At 36.7% G+C, this 23266-nt stretch overlaps 1 protein-coding gene across 8 annotated transcripts in view; it reads right to left on the bottom strand.

Annotated features, from left to right (window-relative positions):
• CADPS2 (calcium dependent secretion activator 2) overlaps positions 1-23266 on the bottom strand; it is a 318768-nt gene that overhangs the window by 120701 nt on the left and 174801 nt on the right. For all 8 annotated transcript variants that reach the window (XM_072870283.1, XM_072870362.1, XM_072870837.1 and 5 more), the window contains one exon: positions 877-943. In XM_072870283.1, the coding sequence (XP_072726384.1) occupies positions 877-943 (67 nt within the window). The remainder of the gene's footprint in view (positions 1-876; positions 944-23266) is intronic.

The raw sequence follows: 23266 nt of genomic DNA, 5'->3' as shown, positions 1-23266 counted from the left end.
CATCCTTTGTATGACATTTATGGAGACTCACACTTTAACAGTTTTCTGTCAACAAAACAAAGGACACAGAAGAACAGTGTTCTCTGAACTGACTCAGAACATCATCAAATTTGTAACTGCAATTTGAAGACAAGCACAAACAGAAAACAATGATTTTTCCAAAGACTCACAAAAATAATTAATTTCTCAGTTTTGACCACTCAAAATCTACTTTTCTATTCCTATTCAATTAATCTCATGTTAATGTCACCATTCACTAGCATGTAAAAACATTTACAGTTCTAGGTTTGGACAAAAAGTTAAGAAATATCAGCCCAGCACTTTTTTGTGGCCAAGAACAATTGCTACACTAGATTTTCTGTAACAACGACATAATTTTACCCCATTTAATATTGCAAGAAAGAACAAAAAATAGCATTATTCAAAAAATATTTATGAAAATGTTCTTAATGGTAACTATTGTTGCTTTTATTTAATTTTAAAGGCAGGAAATCTTTGTTGAGATAGAATAAATGAAACAGTAAGTACAATCCACTTTGTGAAATATAACTTTATTTTAAATTGAGTGCTGCTAGAAAGCTGTCAGTGGAATGTTTCAAGGTCACAACAATTTAATTCAGAAACTTCTAGGTTTCAGTTGAAGCATTGCTCAGTGTAGGGACTCATTTATGTATATGTAAAACTCAGTGACATTTCTGTCTACTACATATGTAAATTAAAAAAAAAATATCCTGGATGTCTCTATGCTGGAAGAAGCTTTGAGTAGTGCTGCATACGTTGCCTTAAGATAGTGATTTACTGATGGCTCCAGAAACCATACATAAGAAAATGGATAGTCCAAGACTTTTTAATGAAATGTCATGGCAGGCTACTAACCTGAACAAGAACAAAGTAGCGTTTTTTCCACCGCTTCCAAACCTTCTGTCCTAGTGCATACAAATATCTGCAAAGGAAATAATAAAGGGAATGTTTTTCCATTAATAAGAAGCATGATATTGGGAGGACCCAGTACAAATGAGTGTATTCATTTGCTCTACCTACTGAGCTGCTTTTTCAGTGTTGTCACATCTAAGAAGTGATTTTTTCTTCTATTTACTCAGATCATAAAAATGCAGACATATTCCTTTTCACTCAAAATAAGATAAAAAGCAGAAACAAAAGATCTCATGTTTGAGAAGACTAACCTGCTTATTGCTTATATTTCACCAATTGCTTCTGAAAATAGAAAAAATAGCTTAAAGTAGAACACTTCTGACTACACAGAAATACTGAACGTTAGAAAAGTTAAACTCCCCAACACTCTTTTTTCCATTTGGTTTTCATAGATTAGCTAGTGTTTCTCTAGTCTGTGAGAAGTCAGTCACAGTGTCAGTTTGGGAAAATGTTCAAATAACAAAATGCCAGCAGACAGACAAGATTAAATTTATTTTCAGAGTAAACTAGAATCTAATTTCCCAAACAGGAGCACTTCACTATAAAGACTCTTAGATTACAAAAAGTCCTTGTCACCATGGCAATTTCCAGGCTTTGAATCAGACGATGCAACCAGGAGTATGAACCAGTGAGATGACAAAACCACAGATGTTGATACTGTTTGGTGGTAGAGGAAGCACCCTCATTACCCAAGAAGTTGCAGCAAGCGTTATGGCATTATAGTGACACTTTTTTCTGTCACTGTGGTCATGTTGCACTGTTGTTAACAAAGACAGCAAGAGGAAAAGGATGAGCTGTGGGACTGTAAGCAAGACCCTACGTGTGGTAAGGATCTGCTGCTTAAAACCTGACAGGAGAGCAAAACATTACCTATGAGGTGTCCCTTCTGGCTGGCCAGCTTCTGTCAAGGACGTCTAGTACCAACTAGGTGGGTCAAAGGCAGAACGAAGATCCGAATTGTTCAGACCAATGAATGCTGGCTTCACAGGGCACTCGCCAGAGGATGCTGGCACATATATTATGGAGAAGTTATAATAACTAGGATCAGAGGTGGTTGGTTGGCTGGTTGGTAGATGGATAGGTGCCTTTGTGGTAAGAGGATAAGGTCTGCTGCCCTCTACTTTCTGATCACTTCTGGGGCTTTGCTGCCTGGCAGTTTTTAACTCAGTCGAAAAACAGAGCAATGAACCAACACCTCATGTGAAACAGGCAAGTAAGATACAGACAAAACATTTTCCAGCTGTCCTGGGCATACACTCAAGCACACTCCTTCCTGCTTTAGGTATCACAAAGGACACATTTTTGTCTAACGTGAATGTTCAGCGTAATGCTTATTAACCGTGGTGGTTTGTCAGATTACGTAGCAGCTCCCTCATTACTATGACACCAATACCTTGCTGCTCTTCAACTCCTGCTACACCTGTGTTGAAGCTCTGCCTTGCTTGGCTACTCTGCTTTTTATTCGTGTGAGAGAGAGGACAATTGGCTTTGTGTATAGGATTACCATGTGATCTGTCTTTCTTTGAATAGTCCAGATCCTGCCACACTCTTTTTAACTTCTTAATTCTGTGATTATTATAAATTCAATAAAAAGAAAGGAGAGGAGTAAGGGTTATGTCAGAAAAGGTATCAAAAAAGGGCCTACTAGGGTTTATTTGAAAGCTAAAATGTTTTGCAACTAAGGAAGCATTTACCTCACAGAGTGACGGGGCATATTCCCCACAAAATACGAACTGTTTTGCATTTCATATATATTTCAAAAGAGCCAGGCACGTTCCCCTAAATCAGGGCATTTACTTTCCCCAAAGCATACCATATTGCTATTGCACCGTTAATCTCTTTACTATTGCCATAGGGTGGAGGGGGAATGACTGATGAACTTCACTCAGCCTTGAAGATTAATGACGCCGGGGGAGAAAAGTAAAAGGGTCCACAGGTGGCCTTTGGGCTCTCTCAGTCCTCAGCCTGCCCTGTTCTTCACAGTGATTCTGCCACCGCATCCCTCAGAATATCCTGTAGGTTTCTCTGACGCACATCGGAAGACAACTGCCTCATGGACTGTGAAGACCAACTGAGAATACACAGTCCTCAAATGCTACAGTACAAAGATATCCTGACCATGTTCCCACCCTCTTGGCACGTCTTAAATGACTGTAAAGGAGCCACAGACTAACAGAGGATTCTTCTTGCTCGAGAGAAATCCTGTATCATCAGTGGCAGTGACCTTACGTTCTAACAGGAACATAACAGAAAATGAGTAACCCAACCCTAGAAACACCAGGTTTAATTAATTCTTTTTCATTATTAACTGAGCCTGGTATAGAAAGGTGCTTTTAAAATAAGAGATCTTAAAAGAACGTTTGCTATCAGAGAAAAGGTTGGCTGCTTTTTAAATTACTTTTCATGTAAGATAAACCACATATGGTCCTGCAGTACAGGCAGACCTGTCACGAGTTACAGTAAATTCAAAATTATAAAATAAGAAAGCATACAAAAAAGACATTAAATAGCAATGTGCACTTTTTATTCCTCCTATAAATCAATTCCAACTAAGGTGTTAAATAAGAGCTTCCTTGGGAAACAAAGGAATGGAACATTAACTACCTAACTTTAAAATCTGCTGGTCTTAGATAAGATTAGATAACCAAGAAAATAGCATTCATGACTGTTGTGGTTTAACCCCAGCCAGCAACTAAGCCCCACACAGCCGCTTGCCCACTCCCCCCCCAGTGAGATGAGGGATAGAATTGGAAGAGCAAAAGTGAGAAAACTTGTGGGTTGAGATAAGGACAGTTTAACAGGTAAAGCAAAAGCCGTGCGCACAAGCAAAGCAAAGCAAGGAATTCATTCACTCCTTCCCATGGGCAGGCAGGTGTTCAACCATCTCCAGGAACACGGGGCTCCATCACACGTAACGGTCACTTGGGAAGACAAACGCCATCACTCCGAACGTCCCCCCCTTCCTTCTTCTTCCCCAGCTTTATATGCTGAGCATGACGCCATATGGTATGGAATGTCCATTTGGTCAGCTGGGGTCAGCTGTCCCAGCTGTGTCCCCTCCCAACCTCTTGTGCCCCCCCAGCCTACTCGCTTGGTGGGGTGGGGCGAGGGGCAGAAAAGGCCTTGACTCTGTGTAAGCACTGCTCAGCAATAACTAAAACATCCCTGTATTATCAACATTATTCTCATACCAAATCCAAAACACAGCACTATACCAGCTACTGTGAAGAAAATTAACTCTACCGCAGCCCAAACCAGCACAATGACACAAAGCAAGGATTTAGTATAGAAGTGCAAAGCCTCATGTTACTTGGTTTTACAAATCACTATAAACACACAGTTATAATCTTATGTTATTAATTCCTCTTCCAGTGCATTCTCTAATGGTGACAGGTTTTTTCTAATGCAGAAAGTTTCAGCCATTTACAAGCGATATATCCTGTGCTCACCTTAAGTGCGCATGCTCCTGAAACATGAGATTAATTCTTACTCAAGAGCCTAACATTTATACCCAGAAGGAGCCAAACATCCTAGACTCCCAGAATCCTGTTTGACCTTCTCTTTCCCATTTATTTTCCATTGAAAATTTGGACAGTAATATCTAGGATTTGTAGAAACTGCAGTTGATGTCTAGAACAGAAAACTCTACAAAAGCCAGTTTCCAGAATTAAATGACACTTGGGTTTCACAACTAGGAGCAGAAAATTAAGAGGTTCAAAGTTTCGGAAGTGAACTAAGTCTTAGAGCTAAGTTGAAGAACGTTTTATTTTTAAGATGGGGAATGGCATCATTTTTCACGGGTCTCAGGTAAATGTCAGTAACAGAAAGGAGAGCAGGCCCTCATAGTCACCAACTCACAGAGCTGCAGCCTGCTATTTCTCTACCCATATGTATACCTGTATTCACCTACAAGCCTTGCTCATTCTCTCCATCCAAAAAAATGTGCACAAGATGCATAGCGTTAATTCTTCACGCCGTTTTAAAACCCCTCAGCAGTAACAAGAAACACACAGCAGCCATTCCTTCAGATACTGTACCTTTCTTTAGGTAAAATATTCTGTGCAATACAAAGAAGAAACTGATATTCAGAAGTAGCCAATTCCATATTTCTAAAAATTAACCACACCATTTGCTACTGTTTTTCTCACTCTAACTTGGGTTCCAGAGTTGGGATAATCTAAAATAATTATTGAATTATTACAGTTCAGCCATACACTGAGAAGGAAGATACTGAAATAGTTCCCCTGTATCTGACCACTGAAATAATAATAATTGCTTATTGATAAATAGATTTATTTTGACTTCTCTTTAAGACCATGTTTTGAGAGTGTTTAATGAGTAGACTGAGAAGAAGTTAGGAAAGATTGGTTTTCTGATGTACACAGAAACAGATAGAGATGGCAGACTTTTATTCTGTAAAAAATATATTAATATAATAAATAAGATGTGCATACATAACATCTATCTCTGTACATGTGCACATTAGAAAGCATATTTATAGTTAGGATGTATACGCTTGGTTGCCTTCTTCAGTCTTTTTATATTACATAATTTCCAGTCACTTAAGACTAATACACCTGCTTTTATACAGCACATAGAAAATAGGACCTTGATCAAACATGTTGAGTCATTAAGTGCTACCCCACTGTAAAGATTTTCTAACACAGTCTTGTAGTAATATGAAAACGCAACCAAACGTACAAACATGCAATCACTTTACTGAGACTTTTGCTCTTAAAAACAGTTCTACAATTTTCTTTTCTTCAACATTATTTAATACTGCTTTCTTTCTCTTCACTCACTCCCAAATTAAAAAGTAAAAATCCGATTTGTATGAAGTCACAGATTTACCTGATTATACCTCACAATGCTTACAATATGGTAGAAAAATAAACATTTAATATTCAAAGTTCATTTTCCTGGTAAACAAAAATACAAGAAATTACATTTCCACTACAAAACACAGAAACACCTGGATAAAAATGTTTTATGTATCATCTTGTCTCAGTCAGTATCATTTTTTCCTCTGGAAACTGAACAACCATTTTCTTTATAAAGGCTGAGCATCACTGTATTTTAAATATATAAAGGTTGAATATTTTTTGAAGTGCATTTCCTTATGTTACAAAAATGCAAAACCATATTGCTAAATATTATAGTTCAGTTTCAATTATGTGATGGCATACACAGGAAAGAAGATGGCAGCTTATTTTCTCTAAGTCTGCGCTGCGAGAGTGCAGGGTTCTACTTTTTGATGAAAAAATCAGCACTAATAAATAGCTGAAAAACATAATTGAGTGTGGAATACCGGAGCTATTCACTGCTGGAGAAATGAGAAAGGACTTACTACTTCTACAGAGATCATTTTTAGACCGGCTTTTTTATTCTAAGGAGTGAAGCAATCTATCTACATCTTGAATGATAAATTCTCTACTCATAAAAGGCTTCATTTATCACAAACAATGAAAAAAATACAGAAAGAAAAATCAATACGTGTAGCAGTTTAGTCCAGCAAAGGACTTTCTTAAAGAGAAACCTCAGTCAAGGTTGAAAGAGCAATTAATGCAGTCTCAAAAATCTGGGCCACTCTGATAGAGTTCGGTTAACATGTGGCAGAAGTAATCATCCACTTGTGAAAATGATTTTCAGTTCATTCTCAAACACCTTTCAGACACTCATGATCCCATTTAACTGACAACAATACAGGCTATCTGTGGGCATCATTGCATTCGCTGTGAGAGCCAATGGGGACCAAATGCCCACAGGCACTTTCAGTCATCCCTGCTCGCTTGCATAAAAGGAATCTTCCTTGCACCACATTCCTCCTTTTATTTAACCCTGCAAGATTAAGCCATTTTTTTGTCTTCAGCAGAGAAAACTGATTCAAGACAACAATATGACCTGGGTCATAAGAAACCTAGCTGTAAACATTCTCGGATTCATTTTAGTACTTTCTGTGCTCTTGAGAAAGAGAACTAAATAAGCCTTCAACAGATGGAATGAAAAAAATCAGCCTAAACTTCTACTGTAATTATGCCTGCTCAGGCTAAAGAAATATTGAAGAACGTCAAATAATACAAACACCACAGCCACAGAAAACAGTTCCATTTATTCCAATGATCAAGATACTCATAATATGAACAGGAAAACGTGTGGGGTTTTTTCCACCCTAAACAACTTTTCACTTACAGTATAAATGGTTATTGGTATGCTGGAAGATCAGATATCCCTAGATTCTTTAACAGTGATATCTTACTGCACTCCAGAGCGCTTCAACATTTGTGAATATGCATGCCAGTACTTATGGAACCTGTGAAGTAACTGCAATGGCAACTTGAGATTTATTAATCCAATTTATGTCATATCATGAAACCTATTTGGTATGTAAAGTGGGAGCGTTTGTCAAGACAGAAAAACATCCTTTAGCCCTGAGAGAATTCCAGGCAACAAAAGAATGAAATCCTTCAGATGCAACATAAATGTAGAAAGTGCTCCGATCCTAATGTAATCTAATCGTAATGTAAACAGGTAATGCAGCACAACTGCAAAACAGCTGGTGCTGAGCAGCAGTCATCCACTCTCTGTGCTTTTTGATGCAGCTGACTTTGGACTAGCTCTAGTCTGAACCCATGGACCAAATAGCTACCAGTGGTTGCAGCATATATGGGTGCACTGCTGGAGCTCATCTGTTGGTTTAATTTCACCTAAAAGGATAACAGTCTGTGAACACAAACTGTTCCATGATGTGAAACAAAGCACAGTAAGCAGTAAGAAATTGGTTTTAAAAGTGAAAATCTGGATTTAAATGCTAATGTTGATATAGTAGAAAAAGTTTCAATTGAACTGCTCTCCCCTGAGCATCCAGTTTGGCTGTGGAAACAGTTCTTTACATTGCCAGACCTTAAATCAACTCAGAAGCATCCTGAGCACCCAGAAGCATCCGGGCATCCAGCCTAGACATCTCTCCATGTCACTGGAAGCACATGACACTGCAATGAGATAGAAAAACTGGTGACCCCTCTTCTAGCCAGGCAGTGATATTATTTGTGATCTAGAAGGCCTAAATGGCCCAGGACCTGTTAATATGGAAAATCTACTTTTGTTTCTAGGTCATACACTGCCACTGATGGAATCAGTCAAAACACCCTGCTCAGTGTCACACTGGTATAAAACAAATCAATGAACTAAGCTGCCAACTGAAGCAGCTCCAATTCTGGAGTCCCAGTGTTCAAAATAGCCCACTTTTGGGAAGAGTGGCAGAGGCTACTAAGAGCAGTGAACTCTTTTAGGGATGATACTTGGCTTTGGTTATCTCTGGCTGGTTATGTATTTCTTTTCACTGTCTATAAAGCTACTTTTGAATTGATATAACTTTAATTTTGTAAAGAATACAGACCTCAGCAGAGCTAATTTTGTATTTTTTTTGGTAATAAAACATATAAGCAGAACAAGATGCATACATTTCCATCCTAAAGATTGTCAGTTCTAAGTGCTTTCATAGCATTTGTTGTCATCATCACTAGCAGGTATTTTAAAGTCCTTATGAATTAGCATGAAGAGGTACATCTGACCTAGCAAAGGCATGAGGAAATATGTTACACCTGGTATCCCTATTTGTGATTTGAAACAAAGCCCAGAAATTACGATAATGAATTAGTCTAGCACCTTACTTCAATTTGTGCACACAAAAGATGTTTATTCAGAATGTTATGATGTTTTAAAACTATTTTTTAAAAATTCTTGAGAGCTGGATTCTTTTAAAAATCCCTAAAATAATTCAATTAAAAACACTATTTTCAAATATCACCAAAGTTTTGAAACAAATCAGTTTAACAAGTCCTAACTTACCTATCATTATTTTCTTAATAGGAACATTGCTTGACACTTGAGTAGCGCTTTATAAACTTCAGGTAATTACTCCTCACAACATGGCCAGTGAGGGAGCTCAGCATTATTACCTTAGCTTCTGTGGGAGAGAAACCGAAGCAGAGAAAAGCGAACTGTTCAGAACCTGAGGTCCTAGCGCAGCAGAAGAAACATTCAGGAAAGCCTCACACTAGCCCTTATCTTTCAGACTTTGGAAAATGCATTTCAGAAGCCTGTAAAGCTGTTCAGCCTTTTCACTCCATGTGTCAAAACATGCAAATTGTTCATGAATTAAAAAAAATAGAAAAGAAAATGTTCCAAAGGGAAACAGCAAATTAAGTATGTTTGTCTTTGCAACTCCACTATGCCACTTTCAGTGACCATGTTTCCCTTGTACTTTGTATGGCTCTGGTGTAAACTACTCGGGGCATATTTCATCTTCAGAGCTTCGCAAATTACCCTTTGGAAGCGCCCTTCTGTCTCCATTGGCTATACCAGATCCCTACAGTGCCAAGACTCCAAACTTAGGCACTGCAGTTAGTTGCCTGAAAACAGATGAAATGGAGGAGGCTTTCTGTACCTAGGCATCATGAAAAGTAGATAATGTGACATTCACGGAAAATGTTTGTTATCTGCAGTCTGACAAAAGTACTCATTCTAAAGCACCATTCAGAATAATATATATGGTTGCTCTTTTCAGTCAGTGCTATGAGGTAAAGCTTTTGTGGATGCCATGACTGAACTTAGCTGATAAGGGAGCAGAGACTACGTTGACTGTAAAGACTTCAAAATGCTTGCTACACTTGGTAGAAAAAAAATTCTTTTTAGTTGTGCTACCACAGAGCAGTCCAGAATGAAAAGTGCTAGAGTACAATTTAAGCAACAGTGAGGAAAATGCAGTTACCTTCTTGGAATTCATATACAATCTTTGAAATAGCAGTCTCTCCCCACGGTGCAGAAATAAAAAGCTTTTTATTGGGAACTATGTGATCTTCTTCTGGATTAAAATTTTGACACTTCATGCTCTCATACACTGCAAAACTCCCTTTTAATCTACGAGACTTCACGTAAACGTTGGAACCAATGAATACCACTTCTCTTTCCATCCAACATCCAACAGCACAAAAACACATGATGCTGCCTGTATCAGTGGTGCAGACTGGCTCCGTTGCACCTCTAGCACCTCTAAGGAATCCAGGAACACTGCCAGACATTAATTTACATTCTCACACAGCAAAGCAACTGTTATGGCTTGTTTCCATGAACTCAAATTAGTTACATTTCATTGTGCATTTTAGGCATTCCTGGACAGGTTTGTGAAAGAGAAATTCAATTGCATTGAATGTTAGTATACGCAAAGAACCGTATCTGGCTCCGAAAGTCCTTGCTCTGCAGACAGGTGGAGTCTGCAAGAGTACTGAGACTTCTTTTATAAACTTTCCCAGTCATCTGCTGCTGGTCAGAGTGGGAGACATGATACCGGCTTAGATGAACATTTGGTCCAAGACAATAAGGCTAATCTAACATTCTGATAGAGACATTCTGCCTTGGAAAAAACCTACCAGTGCAGAACAACAACTGTAGGTAATGCTTTCATCAAAAGTTAGAGTTAAAAAAGTACTCTTATACTCCTGGCTGCCTTTTCATGACAATACAGGAGTAAGAACAAGGAAGAAATCTTTCATAGTATGACCCAGCCCATCAGTTCTCTTAAAATACCCATTTTAAGAAACTTTCCTATACAGAATACATGTAGAATCTTAAAGATGCCAAAGAAACAAAAAGACTTCTGACTCCATGTCACTTCGGCTCTTTTGAAGAAACTTTCTCTATAAAAGAACACAGAAGTGGCCACCCAAAAGCACATTCAGGCCTGTGCCTTGTTCCCAACAGGATGCGGACGGAAGCAGCAACTGGATGGAAGCATGCAGTTATACATCCCCAGAATTTTCTCCTATACTTGTGCTATTACTAGCTCTGAGATTTTCTTTATCTAGAAATGGTGTCTCTGTATTTACTACTTGTTAATGGATTTTTGTTCCAATGAATTTCCATAATGGTTTTGTCAACCCTTTTAAATTTTCCAAATCTACACCTAGTAGCACAGTTCCACATGTCAACTACTTGTGCCTAAAAGCAGCTCTTTTGGTTCGCTCTGAAGCTGCCACCTACTAGTATTATTTAGCGATTGTCTTGTGGCACTGGAAGAGATAGCTTCCAGTGTACAATAATTTGCATTAGAACCGTTAACATGATTGGATGTTTATCCTTAAAAATGCCACACAGAAGCAAACAATCTAAACCCGAATGCTGCAGGAGTTATTCTAGGAAACAGTAGAAATGCATCACTGAGAAATATATCCCCTTTGAGAAACTTACTTTAGCATCCCTTTACGGAATTCAGGATTTTTAAAATGGATTAACACAATTAGGAAAAAAAAATTCCTAAAGAAATGTTAGTATCTTGAAAATGGTTTTGTTTTGGGTCGTGGTTAGACAAAAACAAAAGTATGATATACAAGAAAGATATAAGTCTATAAAAACAGCATGGATTTGCTCTTTGTCAAAAGTTCTTTACCGTAACAAATATGTAGAAAATAAAAACATTCAAATGCACTGTCCCTGCAGTAGAGTAATTAACCTGGAGCTGATTCGTGTTTGGAGCTGTAGAAGCAGGACTTCAGGAATACAGAATTTACCACCTCTGAGGGAGAATCAGAGCCACCTACTGGGGTCAGCCCATTCCTGCTGCACAGGATTGCTCTGACAAGCAACTGTCTCCCCAAAATAGTATTACTAAAGTGATATTCAACCGTAAAACTGCTGTTACATAAAAATAATAATAAAAAATCCATAAAATCTAAGAGAAAATATAAGTTGTAACACTGATGAGTTGGATATGAGGGGAGGTTTGAATGGTTTCTCCTCACTTGAAGTTTTAGAAATACTTTTTAAAAAATAGCATTTATTTGTATAAAACACAAAGGGTAAAATGCCTTCTAAGAGTGTTTTGGTGATGAATTTAAATGGAACAAAAATTATAATTAATCTTTTTAGTATCAGTCATTGATTATTGTTCAAATCTGAGATTGAGATTTTTCAATCTCTTTCCCCAAACTGAACTTTACGTGTATGTGTGTCTATATATACATATATAGACACACATATATAAAAGGACTAATTTCCTACTATAACTCAGTCAAGAGTTAGAGAGCAAGTAGTTCCAGCATCCTGTAAACCTACTGGAGTAGCTCCGCTCTCCAAATATTTGATTTACCAAAATACTATAACAGATTTTATTGGAATTTGCAGAGCTAAATTTCCAACTAGGCTTTACTAACTCCCACATTAAATATTTTAAAACCTTCTTCTAAAATAGACTGTACCTATACAGAGAAAAACTTCACGTTTATAGCTATTGAGAAGCTACACTTGGGAACTTCTAAAATTAACATGCAATTGCTTTGTCTGCATTGGCTAGGAAAATATGCACTCTTCTAAATTATAAAAGCTTTCACAAAACAATATAAACAATCAAAAGTGAGATTCATTTAGCTGCATTATAATCATATTCCCATCTTCTCCCTTAATTTAACCATGCTGCCCTCCTGTGGATGTCAGGATATGTATAATGCAATGGCCCAGACTAAGAAAATCTAGTTCAAATTGATCCCTGCTACCTGTTTGTGACTGACTTGAAGAGGAAAGGAAATGCCACTGTGTAACCACAAAAAGTGGCTAAATTAAACTTCAGGGCAAGGACTGTGAAACTTGTATTTGAAATAGTTTTAAAATTAATATTTTAAATAAGTAGAATGTCTTATTATTCCACAAATCATGTATATATGGGACCACAGAGTCATACATATTAATAATACATTTATTCTCAAATTAGGGGGAGAACATTCATTGCATAATGACAAGTTACTTCATCCGTTGAAGTGCCAACACAGTTGAACACATATATTATAAAGATTATCCAACAACTCAAAATGCAAGGAAGTCATTTGCAAAAGTATCAGTATTCGGTAAACTGAAAAAGTGCCAATTGGTGAAACTGTAATCTTTTTTTCCTGGTACAGAGATACCAAATACATCTTGAGGAATTACTTAGTCAAAAATATATTATGTCTTTAAAGAAAAATATCAAAAATGGCTTGGAATAGAAGAATCTAAAATTAAGGAGAGGTGTAATCAATTATTTGAAGAAATTAACTCACACAGAAAAAAGACCTTTTCTGATCAATTACATTTCCATAAAATCTCTGTTCTAATAAACTCTGTTATTATTTAACTGAAAATTAATTTTAGGCACTAAAGCATTTATATTTGAGCTCATCTGTACTCTATTAGAGTTGGTTTAAAACAGATCAGTATGGAATAGATAGCAAAACCACTAAAGTACAATAGCTGGAGTGACACAACGCTGCTGTTTTTCTTCTAGACTAAATTTGTAAATGCTGACAAATTATGCTTCAAGTCTTAATGATAAAAAAATCCTTAAAAATACACTCTTCTTTCCGAAGAAAGACTAAAATTTCTAAAAGCTACAAAAGGTAGAGTGATACTTTCTGATTCTAAAACTTAATGTTAGAAAGTAAACAGTTTTTCTGTAGAACCTTTTTTGTATTTAACTGAGAAATAAAAATGAAAAGTGAAATGCTAAATTTTAAATCAAGCCACTCCCTGACAAAATATTTTATATATTATTGAAAAGACTGTGAAATAAGAAGTCCCAGGAAAGCGAAAAATGGTAAGAAATAATTTTGGACAAGACAAGACATTTAGCATAGTCACATGCTATTTTGAGCCAATTAGAGAAGTTGCTAACATGCCATATCAATAAAGAACAATTGACCTAAGTAGTGGGGCTAATTAAATGAAATAAGATAATTAAATGCTTCTCAATACATAATAAAAAATTATGGCTGAAAATGTTCCATAATGTTGTCTTTTTGTTTTCCTATTATCTGCTTTTCTGCTGAGTTTTAATCAGTGTATCTATATGCATAAAAGATACTGTCCAGATGTTAATGTGTTAGTGGCAGGAATCAGGTGTTCAATTAAAATTTATTGAGCGTGCAAGGAAAAAACCCAAGCCTTCCATTAAGTAGAATACATACAGCTCAATTAAAAATGAATGTAGCATTTGTGATTAAATTGAACACTCACATTCTATAATGGCAATAAAATTTTACATGGCATATGATTCCTTTATTAACTCAATCTTAATCATACAATACTAATCTAGGGATCAGAGTTATCTGCTGTTTGAAAATGGATCCATTGCTTCTCAATATACAAAATAACAGTAAAGCTGCATTTACATGAATTGTTGGTTCCTCTCCTCTGACGCATTTTTTTGGCACAGGTAGTGAATGAAAGAAAAGCAACTGTAACATTTTGGGAGATCTTAGCCTAGCACACGTTCTCAGCTACCAGCAATATTTGTTGTATTTAATACCAGCCCCGGTTGTGTTGCTTGCATAACAACTCCAAGTTTGTCTGAATGCATTCATTACTCAGAATGTGTTTCTAAATGGCTTGACTGAAAGATCCTTAAAATGACATCTCATGCCCATGTAACGTGGTATTGGTTCCCAGCCTACGTCCCTTAACCTAAAAGGAATCATTCTGTAGTCTACATGTTCAGACCCTTGCTTCAGATTTCAGCTTGCCCTTCAAAGCTAAGACTTACAGACAGATGAAAAAGGGCTAGAGAGCCATAAACACCCAGTTTTAGAAAAGAGACTGGCTCTCAGGAGTCCGGCTGGGAGGGGAGCACATTCTCAGGTAGACTTCGCCATGCCAGCACTACTACGAACCAAGCCAAGTTTCTTTTTCTCTTCTCCTTGGTCAATGGCACAGTGCAGTCCACTTAAAACTTTGAACTTAAAATGGTTTCAAAATTTAAATAAGCTTAAAATGTCAGTGGTCAAAATCAGAAATGGAGGAACACATAATAAAAATAATAACGGCTAAGCCACTGATTCACTGAACAAGGGTTCCTAGTTTTGTATTTAGGAATCTGTTCTCTCACCAGAACCATATAGCTTTTCATCTTTGGAATAAACTTTGAAGAAAAGCAGATGGCAGTTTTGGGCTGGCAATCTTCTAACGTTATCAGAGGAGCTCTCCATCTGGTAAAGCACGGGAATTTGGTCTGACCCCGATGGAGACTTAGCAGTGGAGCTCAAACCTATACCTACCACAACACTTCCCCTGCCAATTTGTCCCCGGTTTACTCCATAAAAGCAGCATGTAAGATAATCAAACAGGTCTTTTCTGTCTCTGTTGCTCCAAAGACAAACCATGGACAGGATTTGACATACCATTTCATATGCATTTTTCACCTACCTGATCTCTTTCATCATTTATGCATAACGTGAAAAAAAAATTCCCACACATTACAAAAAGACAAAGCAATACTACATCATCGAGCAGACACAAAGTTAATTTAGGATGGGATTAAATTAAAACAGGTTTGTGACTAAGCACACTAAAAAGATTATTTGTAGTGCAGGGTGAACTCTTCATTACAGTTTTTATTTAAATAAAAAGACAGAGTGAGGTCATCGTGCAGAACGCTGTACTAAAGCACTGCTACACCAGTGACATTGCAGAAACCACCAGCCTACCTTGAGATGTACTCGAGGACCCTGACAAAATGGTACGGTGTGGAACTGCCAACACAATTGCCTTGACATTTAACAGGACGTGGACTATTTAAGGGACCTGGCTGTGATGAGTATACTATTTGGGCAAAACAACAGTAGTGCAGGGCCATGGGGACTCTGTTGTCATGTCAAAATTAAATGCAGCACTGCAATCATTGAAACTATACTACTGTGGAGGAAAAAAAGCCACTAAATTGAATTTATAAAATGTTGCCTCTGCCTTTACATCCAGTGTTGTGTTAAAATTATTTTTGCCCATACAGAATAGTGTATTATGAATTGAAATCCACCTTCAGACACAGTATAGTGCAAATGACCCGACAGTATCGAACTGAGCCAGCATTCTGGCACATACAGAGGATCCGATTGGTTACATACAGTTAGCATTTAAAATTAATTCTGCTGTCGTAAGTGCCTTTGATTTTGTAAGGGTTTATATTCCAAAAGACAAAAATTAGGTGAATTTTACCTTCCTACAAGTAACAGATGGACAGCGCAAGTGACAGTAGGACACAACAGGCAGGTGGCATCCCCTGTCCTTGCAGTTAATAGTACTGGCACTCTCTGTATAGAAATAATGCCAGGCCATGCCAGACCATATGCAATGGCAATGTATGTCAGGTGGAAATAACTCTTTCTTAAATGCTATGTCTCAGATTAGTGTATGGTACCAAGAAACAAGTCCTGCATGTTTCACCTGCATGATATGTGTGCTATGCTGATTTGTAGTAGAATAAAGCAATATAAACAAAATCTAAAATGATTATTTCAATGATGTTTGGTCCTGCAGTCTGAGAAAATGAGAATATCTTAGGTGACTATGTACAGTAATAATGTTATGAATATCACAATCAGTTACATCTTCATTACTACAGACTCATGCACATAAGGGAAGTTTCCAGACAACTTTCAAAAGGAACTTAGATAGAAAAAAGGTTAAAAATTATAATAAAAAATAAATAAAAATACAATAATTAAAAATATATATTCTACTATATATAATTCTGGAATAGGTTATAAAGCAGGGATACTAGCGTGCAATTTCATTCTAAAGACACTGTCAGCAATATTTTGGGTGTATTTACACAGTAGTAATTTTTTTCTCAAGTTTTAGGCAAAACTAAAAGTCAGATGTTCTGAATGATACTTTTCCAAAGCTGTGGGAACTGCATAACAATAGCATAAAGAAATTTAAGCTAAAGAAGCCAACCTGAACATTCCAGTGAGACCAGAGTCTCCCCAGTTAGAGTGCAGTTACTGGGACGTTCCCATTCCCACTACTCTGAACTTATTACTGCAAATTTTAGAACACCTCTGATGTGATAAACATTTTTTAACTGTTCATGATTTATCATAGTAAAAATAAGCAGCCTACTCTATGCTCTCATTTTAGTAAGACAAATGATGCCTAGGGGAAAAAAATGATCTGCCTATATTTCACTTCAGGTAGTGACTAAACTGCTCAGATCATGATCTTCCATGTGAGGACCGAATAAGACACATATTTTGCTACAACATAACAACATTTATTTTTTTAATACTACCTTCAATCCACGTAGCACTGAATGGTCAACCCATCTATTCTTCTTATCTTGTATATCGAAAACACTTACACATAAATTAAACTTAAACCAAAGTTATTACTTAGTGGTTTAGAACAAAAGCCAGTTAAAAATCACACTAGACTTTAGATTTTCTCAATTCCTCACCTACAATTTCATGAACTTAACGTCTATTTTCAGTTCGATATTAGTTCATCATTTGGCCTTCTAAGTTACCACCAGCTTTGTTATTTTTAATGAAAATATAGAAAAATTCCTTTTTACACATTAATAGCTTTCTGAAGTTGTGATTTGAGCATTTCCAATAACAGACAAGACTCCGTTAAGATTTTATTCTTTATATTTTGTAAAAATCCAATAAAGCAAACATTTACAAGCACAAATGTAAGGTTTCACAGGAGCATGTATTTCATGTATTTTCAGGACTGAACCCTTGACATGGGCATCAATAGAAGCTGTTGCCCAGTTTTGCCCAGCTACTTTTAGGTACTTCAATGAAGTACCTAAACAAAAAAGGATGCATCTACATTGGTAACTTAGGTCTGAGTAAGGAGTGTGCTTTTGAAAAGAATCTCTCCATCGCCCCCAGTTGCAGCACTTTGCTTACATTGTAGAACTGATTCAGAGCATGTGAATTAGACTCCTCTTGCACAGAATGAAATCAGATGTGGTGCTCAGCTAGTGCATCTCACATATTCCAGCCACAAAAGGGTAGTCAGTCTAGGACAAGACCAGGCAGAGACCGAACTAAATCCCCAGAAATGCATATAAGGTGATTACCAGGTCCTCAGCAAATGCTGAGTCACTTTACAGATCTGTTTGGGCACACTTCACACTTGGCTCCCTTAGTAGTCAAGGAGGCACATGCCAAGCACCATTCAGGTCTTCCAGATTTCCATCTCTTTGTACTGGGTAGCATAATTTTGGTAGCCATCAGTGGCTAAAAATCCTTCATAGGTGCCTCAGTTAGACAAGTCCGGGTTACTGCTCTTTGCACCATTCACCCTTTAATTCTCTCTCCATGGCAGGATCATCACATGCAATCTGCCACCTGTGCATAGGGCTTAATCTCATCCCACTGCTGCAACAAGTGGCTGTTGCTAGAAGGTACTCAGTCAACCAGTCTCTCTCGCACAGTGATGCTGCATTCAAATTTGCTCAAGTGGAGCAGCCACGAATTAGGAGTAAGTCACATAAACTATGATGACAAGTCCTCAGTGATGCTGCAGCACAGCTCATCACCATCTTTATGGTCTGAAAGGGACCTCTTCTCTAACGTGATAAACTGAAAATTGCTGCCAAGGTTTTTTTCACTTCTTTTTTCACTCACACATGCACACAAAGACCAGGAAGTTTAGATGGGGAGAGATTTAAAGTTGAGAATTGCAGACAGAAATTTCCTAGTATAGACTAGAAAAGTCTCCCTAGCTGTTCTATGGGTCACTGAGATGCTCGGTTATAGGTTCCAAGATCTCACACAATATGAAGAAAAAATTGGCATTTACATCTGAATGCAAGGCACCATTAAGGTAAACCATAAGAGATAATCTATGCCGAAAGAATAAGAGTTTAGGACCCAGTGAGACTGCAACATAACTGCATTAAAGAATGCTGAGGAGAGAACAAGGTACCAAAACCAGTACGCAGGAAACGGACCGGTGCCAACAGGACCAGCTCACTCCAATTGATTATTTTGTGAGGCTGAATAAAGATTTTAGCAAAGATGAACCAAAGAAAGATTTGACACACATGCAGTACTGATTACGGGGATTCTCCATACCTAATCAATTATGCATACTCAATCCTAGTGAAGGCAGGAAGATATTGAACAAACGTTATTAAAGTTATGATCTAAAGACAATACATTTACAACTGAACTTGCATCATTTTGCTAATCACAGAGCTGAAGAAAACCCACCTTAACATTTTCAGAAGCATGTAGCTTTTCAGTGAAATATAAGAAAAAGGAACAACCTATATAAACAGTTTTAATGATTTTTTTTTAATGAGAGCGGAATCACAATTTAAATATAAATTACATATTCATGAGAATAGACTCTTAAATATATTCTCAATTCTTTTACTTCATGTTTTAAAAAGTTATGAGTAAAAACAAAGCAAAATTTTTTTAAGACAAAATCTATCTTTTAAGTTTTCTGACTGTTAACCTTGTTTAACCCATAGATCTTTTTCACATAAAGTCTGTTGTGGTTAAGCGAAGTGAGTTTGGATCTAAATTTATATCTCAGCTTTTACAAATATTTCAGATTAATTACTATGGAATGAATGAAGAATGACACCTTAATTAGTAATGCTTCTCTTGGCAATTAAGATTCTCTTGGCTTCTCTTAGCAATTAAAGTGGCAGTGGCATATCATTAAGGTCTTCAAGATTCCCCATGTCTCCTTAGAAGCAATTACTGTGGGAAGCACTGAAAATCAGGCTCATAGCTATAATCTGTTCTCTAAGGATCTAGCAGCAGGATAAACACTTTTGCTTCTTCCTTCCATAGTAATTTTGCATTAACCCATCATCATTATCCAATTAATCATTAATGTAATTTTAATGTGTCATTTTTCATGAAGTTCAATTTTAATTTTTAAAAAGTAACTGATTACAGTCAATTGATTTTGCAAAAGTGTATAATATTAAAATCATTTAAATAAAGACAGTTAACACATTAGCACTTTTCTCCATGGCAAAATGCTAGCATTCGTTTATCATAATTTAAACTAGTGTAACAGAAAATACTCCTATGAGACACCTCGGAATAATAATAGTAAGGCATCCATACATCACTAGAAGTGAATTAAAAATTAAGCCAACTTAAAACAAAAATTAAACAAAAATTAAAACAACTGAGATAGCCTCAGGAAATAGGAGCATTTTTGGTTATATGGTTAGTGAATCAAGACTCAGGTGAAGACCGAGGCTTTCCTTCATGGCAGGCACCCTTTACCCACACATGAGGAACGAGTGGCAGAGGATTATTTTTTCATCAATGGCACAAAGGTAGTTTAATAACCTCCCATTTATATATGGATTACAGGTCATCTCAAAATACTAGAAGGTCTGATGTTGCAAATGGCAGCGGGCAATCTCTGTCAGGTATTTGTAGAAAAATTTACCTCTTAAATGTATTTGAGACTAATTAGGAGTAATTGTAATAGAAATGATAAGGAGCACTGATACACTCCACCCATATTTCTTACAACTCTGTTGTTCTTATGATAGTATCAGAAAATGCTTTGAACAAAACCGCGGATGTTAAAAATACAAATCAAGCATGTCTGCTGCCAAATAGAACAAGGGATATGTGTCAGAGGACATCACAAACCCTAAACTACCACCAGTGCAAACAAAAAATCCTCACAGGAATTAACTGAAGTGACATTTATTTCATATAAAATATCTATTTAATTTCATTAATCTTCATAAGAGTATATACACAGACACTATTTTATCTATAAAGATCAATATTTATAACTAGTAAGAAAACCAAGAAATATCAGTAGAAGTGAAGATATTTCTCCTCACTGCATGGTTACTTGAAGTAAAATTCTCTTACTATCTATCAAAGTAGCCTGAGTTTCATTTAAAATAAAAGGAGACTTAGCTTTTAAAAATCACTTAGGCAGCTATGCATAGTTTATCTCTGACCTGAATTTAGATTTGAGAAACTGTAAATTAGGCAGAACAAAAAAGATGACATGACTGAAGCCCACCTCTTGCTCTGGTAATTCATCTTTCCAAAGCTTTGTTGTCTGGTGATTAGGCATTTATTTTAATTTAGTAGATAATCTGTACTTCTTCTGAATGCAGTAGGTATATAGAAAAGTTTACTTTACCAACTCCAGTGTACCCTTCCTTTTTTTTACATAGCCAATGTCTTAGCATTGATAAACCAACCTGTCAAGGTATTCCTCCCTACATAGTGGCTTTGAGAAAACTCAGAGAATTCTGACATAGCCTAAATACCTAAATTTTTGGGCTGCTATAGTGAGGCCATATGGCTAAAAGATCAGAAAAGGATTCCAAACTATCTGATGTTATGTAAAGTTTGCAAAATTCAAACAAACTCAACAGTTTCTTCCATCTGACTTTCCTTATGCTTCCCAGTCTTAACGTTCACAAACTGGAAAATAAGCCTTCTACCAAAGGACAGCAAGAACACTGCTCTTTGAAGCCGCAGCTGGAGTCAGTGCTCTGCTACCCTTTTTTAAGTGCAATAGCAACAAACAGAAAGCTAGATGGTGCTAATATACTGACTTTAGGGTTACAACGAGATGTGCTGTGCACAAACTTGGAAAGACAAATCAAATGTTATAAAGAGATACAGAACAGTTTACTTATGTAGATGAAGGAATGCTATAATTAGGTAAGTATCTACTTATCTTAACATTCGGTTCAGACAATTACGTAGTGTTGATAAGAAATGAAAAAGAACAACAGGAATCTCTCAGCCCCCTCTCCCTTTCATAAGAGAAAAATGTTACTGTCTTCACTAATGAGAAAAGTATTATCAGTAACTGTTGAAAAGTAATCTAGAAAGTTATTGGTTTTATCTCACGGAAAATAATACTAATTGAAGAAGTCTATGCTACATATTACCATATCATAACAAGTATTAGTAAGGATTTTCTAAGATGTTGGATACATACAGGTTTCTAACACTTTTCTTCACTTTGAAGCAACTGTATACCTACTCGTTCTAAGAGAAACTAAACCTGACATTTTAGCTTAGCCAAAATTTTGTTTCTATTTCACCTTTAGTGTTGGTAAAACAAATGATTTAGAATTATTCTGACATATCTATGTGTCTCGGCTTAGAGAAAAAACACAGTTTCAAATTCATTATATGCAACACAAAGGCCTATCTGTGACAGGGAGCATGCAGCACTTGCTAAGAGAAGTGTGATTGTATTCCCGACATCTAACTTTATCTGTAAAAGTAACCCAGAATTGAAATAGAGTCATTTCGGTCTGGTCACCTTGCACATTTCTCTGAAATAACGATACTGGGAGCAGATCTCATCTTCAGATCAGCCTTCAGATTACACATCTTGAAGTTATAAACCTAATTCTGTGTCTCCTCCTGCCCTTCTTTGCTAGGTGACCATGGACAAGCAGCACATAAGAGCTGGCACCACCATTGTTCTGGCTAACTTCAGGGTCCCCATGGCTCTTAGCTGACTTATGAGCTCAGTAGTAGCTATGACAACGGTTTATCCAGGTGACAGTCACACATTACAGCCCTACCCACTGAGAAGCCAGCAGATCCCAGTGCTACCCTCAGCTTGGTCACTGAATTGCCTGTGACCTTGGGTGATCTCTGTTCAGTCCTGTGCTTCATTTCACTCATCTGTGAAACAGAGATAATGATACTCACCTTCCTCTCCAATGAAGTCTTTTATCAATGGGTGACAAGTGTCATAAAAATGAGAGGGGAAAATTACTTATCCTCTAATTCTCCATCTTGGAAGACTGCTAACCAGGGCATTCGTATCATAGATTTCCTTTAGCTCTAAAACCACAGCAGCAGAGGAGAAATGTGATACTTCAGTCACATACAGGAACCAGTCGCTATATTGTTTATAAATGCTCTCCTAAGAACATTTCAGTCAATTCCAAGTGCACAAGAGAAAAAAATTTAAAAGGTTAGCAAATTCATGGTGATCTTTATATTCTGAAAATACACCCATAAAATACTACTACTAATAAAAAAGAAGTTGTGAGAGAAAAATGATTTCACACAGATTCCTTACAATTTTGGAGAGTACAAGTTCAAAAAAGTCACCAAAATAATTGCTTCACAGATGAGAGGCAGGGAGAAAATCTGGGCATGTACATACTCCAGTGCTTGTAGAATGCATATTCCAAACACAAAAGTTTAAGAAATTAAAGATATAATGTTTCTATATGCAACATGTCATAGCGGAAAGCAGAAAAGAACTTACAAGAATGAATTTTGCCTTTCAAATCTTGGAAAAAGTTATGGACAAGAGCTATCCTGAAATGTTTTACTTCGGAAGTCAAACCCAAATAATACTACTTTGTAATATTGTCCTGTTCAGGCTGTTCAATTTGTAAGAATTTCATTTTACATTATTATGTATCTTCCTTTTTTCGGTATGACCATTAAGCATTACTAATCCTTTTAAAGGAAGCTATTTGAAAAAATCTCAGTATTCCTTTTTTATTTCTAGATTGGAAGCAGTAGAATAATAC

Source organism: Ciconia boyciana, chromosome 1, assembly GCF_034638445.1.
Source record: "Ciconia boyciana chromosome 1, ASM3463844v1, whole genome shotgun sequence".
In the NCBI taxonomy this organism is placed as follows: Eukaryota; Metazoa; Chordata; class Aves; order Ciconiiformes; family Ciconiidae; genus Ciconia; species Ciconia boyciana.
The sequence above is the reverse complement of the archived record's forward strand: the minus strand, read 5'-3'. Positions and strand labels throughout refer to the sequence as shown.